The 4,084-nt window shown below is 41.7% G+C and overlaps 1 protein-coding gene across 1 annotated transcript in view; it reads left to right on the forward strand.

Annotated features, from left to right (window-relative positions):
* The window catches only part of klhdc8a (kelch domain containing 8A), a gene marked incomplete at its 5' end in the record, with an annotated part of 15,517 nt that extends 13,615 nt beyond the window's left edge, over positions 1-1,902 (forward strand). Inside the window, 3 exons of the mRNA XM_080424667.1 lie at positions 404-505; positions 856-1,004; positions 1,767-1,902. Of these exons, the coding sequence (XP_080280793.1) occupies positions 404-505; positions 856-1,004; positions 1,767-1,820 (305 nt within the window). The 3' untranslated portion in view covers positions 1,821-1,902. The remainder of the gene's footprint in view (positions 1-403; positions 506-855; positions 1,005-1,766) is intronic.
* Between the last annotated feature and the right edge of the window lie 2,182 nt (positions 1,903-4,084).

Below are 4,084 nucleotides of genomic sequence, written 5' to 3' on the forward strand. Positions count from 1 at the left end.
CCATCACCTGACTCTGTGCTGGTATCTAGACCACTAGCACCTTATAAATACATAAAAATGGCATTTTATAGTCTGTGATGCTCCAGTGCCTCATTACTGTTGGCAACTCATGTCCAGTTTACTAAGAACAGAGGGTTTAAGTGATTAACCACTTGATCCCCAGCATCCTTATTCTGGGGTGAACATTAGCCACAAATAGCAGATCTACAAGCTCACTACGCATTGTGTTGCGATGCGTTGTGAGCTTGTAGATCAGCTATTTTTTGCCATGAGAATTGGTGTAGACGGAAACAAGTGGTCGAAGTACAGTTGTAACTCAAGTCCAGTTCTCTAAGACTAGAGGGTTTAAGAAACTTTAAGTGGTTAAGACGGCACACACCCACCATATGGTTTCTCCCCACAGGAGTGTGGTTGAAGTCTGAGGAGACAGTATCCATGAAAACTAAGAGAGCTGACTTTGCTGCCTCCTTCCTCCGCGGTAGAATGGTGGTCGCCGGGGGACTTGGTAAGTCATTTAGTCAACTTTATTTATATTGGACCTTTTCAAACAGTAGTTACAAAGCACCTCTCAACGGGGTCCTAACGAATAAGAAGGGAAAAACACATAATAAAACAGACGTGAGGGACCTCACATTATTGCACATCCCCAGTAACAACTGCATGCTGCAGCAAATCCAATTGCAAAGTAATGTACTCAGTCTGTGGACACATTTAAATTTACATTTACATTTTGTGCAACCTTGGGAGGCTTGGAATTAACTTTTTTCAACCCCTAGTTCAGAAAATGCAGATTTTGACCACATCCCTGTGTGTTTGTGTACGTGGGTACGTGCGTGCGTGCGTGTGTGCGTCCAGGTCATGAACCTTCAGCGCTGGACACGGTGGAGGCCTTCCATCCCCAGAAAAAGAAATGGGAGAGGCTTGCTCCCATGACAGTGCCCCGCTGCTCTGCCTCCTCGATTGTCATCAGAGATCGCCTCCTAGTGGTGGGAGGAGTGAACCAGGTGAAGTATTGTAGCTGTCTATCACATTGACAGACAGACAGCCTGTTGAAATGCTTTAGGTGAACGTTTAACGGTATCTTGAACATATGGTTTTACAGTCAAACAATAGAATTCTGAATGTATTGGAAGTACTACCGATGCCCAAATAGCTCACTTGTAGATCAGCCATTTTTGTTATTCGTCGTACGAGAACATATATTGTGTGAGTGTGCATGTGTGTGTGTGTGTGTGTGTGTGTGTGGGGGGGGGGGGGCTCTCAGCTTTTGTTAGCTGTAAGAAGGGGGGGGCTCCAAGGAAAAAAGGTTGGGAATCACTGGTCTAGAATTAGTATTGTGTTGGTCTGAGTATTCTGAAAAATACCCAACCACACCCAGCCCTATAGGGTTGGGATTCTTTAGGATTTTAAAGATTCTTGTTCCTTAACGATTCCCTCTTAACGGTAACGATTCCTCTAGGGTGTTCCAAATGGACCCTTACAGGTCTGTAACTCTTAAGGGTTATGGTGGTCCTTGAAATTAAAAAGCTTTAGAACCACCGGTATTATAATTATAGCAGACGTAGTGCCGTCCACATACCAGCTCTGACAATGTGATTAACCGGTTTCCGCAAACGGTTCCAAATTTGATGGAACCGACTCCGGTTCCTCAGCGTTGCATGGATCTGGTTCCCCGGGTTCCCCCCGTTCCTCCGGTTCCGGATCCCAACCACACTCCGTCCGACTAACATCTGTCCTCTCTCTCCATGTGTCTGTGTGCCTGTCAGGTCCCCAGTGCAGCTCATGAGATTCTCTATGTGAAGGAAGAAGAGTATCTATAGGCTGAACCAACACAGCACAGTCTACAGCAGCCATTCTCAATCTGTTCAAGTTCAAAGACCCCTACAGTTTGATATGCATTAGGCCATGGAACCCTATTTGATACGACTTTTATCTATGGGATCCTAATCTACACTGTTAAATCCTCAGTGTCAACGTATCAATCAACACAACAATCTAACTAACAATCAACAGTGGAACCCCCTCGAGGACCCCTGGGGATCCCCGGACCCCATGCTGAAAACCACTGGTCTACGGTGTTCGACAGGTGCTGAAGCCTCACTTATACTTAGTCGTACGATGTTGTTCATTTTCAACTAATTAAAGATTTTGGCGCACAACAACATTTTAATTTAGGCTTAAGAGATCAGCCATTCCTCCCAATCTTTGTTTTCAGCACAATTCACTGACATAAGAACCGTAGCACAATAGCATTATACAGGGAAAGTGGGAAGAGGACTTTGATGAGGACTTCTCTCACGGTACAGCATGATGATGTGACAGAAAACACTGCCCCCTGCTGGGGTTAATTGACATCGCTGCTGAGAAACATGTTTACAATATAGGTTTCAGCCATTTAGCTGACGCTGTTATGCAGCACTAATTACAATCAGTGCGACTGACTGTAGGGCAAGATTATACATACATTGCACCCAAACACATACGCATGGCTTCTCAAATTTAGTGACGTGTGCGCATGCACGCACGCACACACACGCACGCACGTAGCCTGGCATGGTCAGACTAATATCACTGAGGGGCACTGAGGGGCAAATTCAAAAAATGCCTCTGGTGATAAACCCGCCCCATATTTGCATACTGAGCCTTGATTGGTCCCTCACAACTTCGGAGGGAGAGAAATCCAATCTCTATTGAGAGGGGCCAGACCTAATCTGCCAAGGGCCATTTTTTTTTGCAATGGCAGATTCGTCTGGAACCAGGCTAGCACGCACACACACGCACGCACGCACGCACGCGCGCACACACACACACACACACACACACACACACACACACACACACACACACACACACACACACACACACACACACACACACACACAATGGAGGAGCTGGCTCTTTCTCTAGGTGAAATTTGGTATGATACACTTTAGTGTGATACTATGCTGTAGTACATATTTGCGGTGATACATTTTGTAGCCTTTATGTCTGTTGTAGACTGAAATTATATTTATTCCTGAACTCCTTTAATGAATACAATGTCTTTTATTTTGTATTACATTTTTTTTTAAACAATGGTGTGTAATTTGTTAAGATTTGAAGGGTTATAATGTATTTTATTGTCCCCTTAAGATGCACATGAATGAGTATTTTGTACTGTTCATTTTACTAGATGATGCATATAACTAGTGAAAGGCATTTTAATCTGTGATGGTAGCAGCACAGATTACTACTTATGCAGTAGTAAGCCAATTTTGCACTGTAGTAGTGGACTTTTGCCTATAGTAGCCTAATGTTTGTTCATATTGCACAAGAATGCTGTAGTATCACACATTTGTGTTCATTTATCTTATTTCGCAAACATGTAGGATCAAATGTGTTGTTTAAAAAAACTAAACTGAATTTCTTTTTTTATTTTATTAAAATTGACATTATATCCTCTATATACTTCAATTCTATGTTTCCTTTTTCATTGATTTTCATTCAGTTGAGATGTATTGTTTATTGACTGGATAAAGTAAATGACCATTCATTATTAGCATCATCCTCGGGTTGTAATTTCATAGCACAAATACTGATTAGGATCTATTGATATTCTGATGACTCATAGCCATCACCATAGCCAAAACCCTAAAATATGATGTCCTGTTAATTGGCTCTTAAAATAATCCCTGGCTAATAAGCCTTATATGCCTTAATACATTATAATTGCCCTCTATAACTAAAATTACAAATGAAAAACACCTTAAATATTGTATTTATTTTAGAAACAGTTAATCTTTTACTCAAGAGGGACAACGCCCGTCGCAAGTTGATGATGTCATTTGTCCATGTGTGGTCCAGCCCTATGGAATTAAAATATTGATTTGATGCTCATTAACCTTAAGAAGTATTAAGTCGTTTTTTATTTGCACATGCATTCCATGAATTCCATAGGGCTGGACCACACATGGACAAATTACATCATCAACTTGCGACGGGCATTGCCCCGCTGGAGTAAAAGATGAACTATATCTAAAATAAAAAAAATATTTAAGGTGTTTTTAATTGATACTTTTTGTTATAGAGGGCAATTATATTGCAT

The sequence above is a fragment of the Gymnoscopelus braueri genome (assembly GCF_963280865.1).
Source record: "Gymnoscopelus braueri genome assembly, chromosome: 3".
NCBI lineage: Eukaryota > Metazoa > Chordata > Actinopteri > Myctophiformes > Myctophidae > Gymnoscopelus > Gymnoscopelus braueri.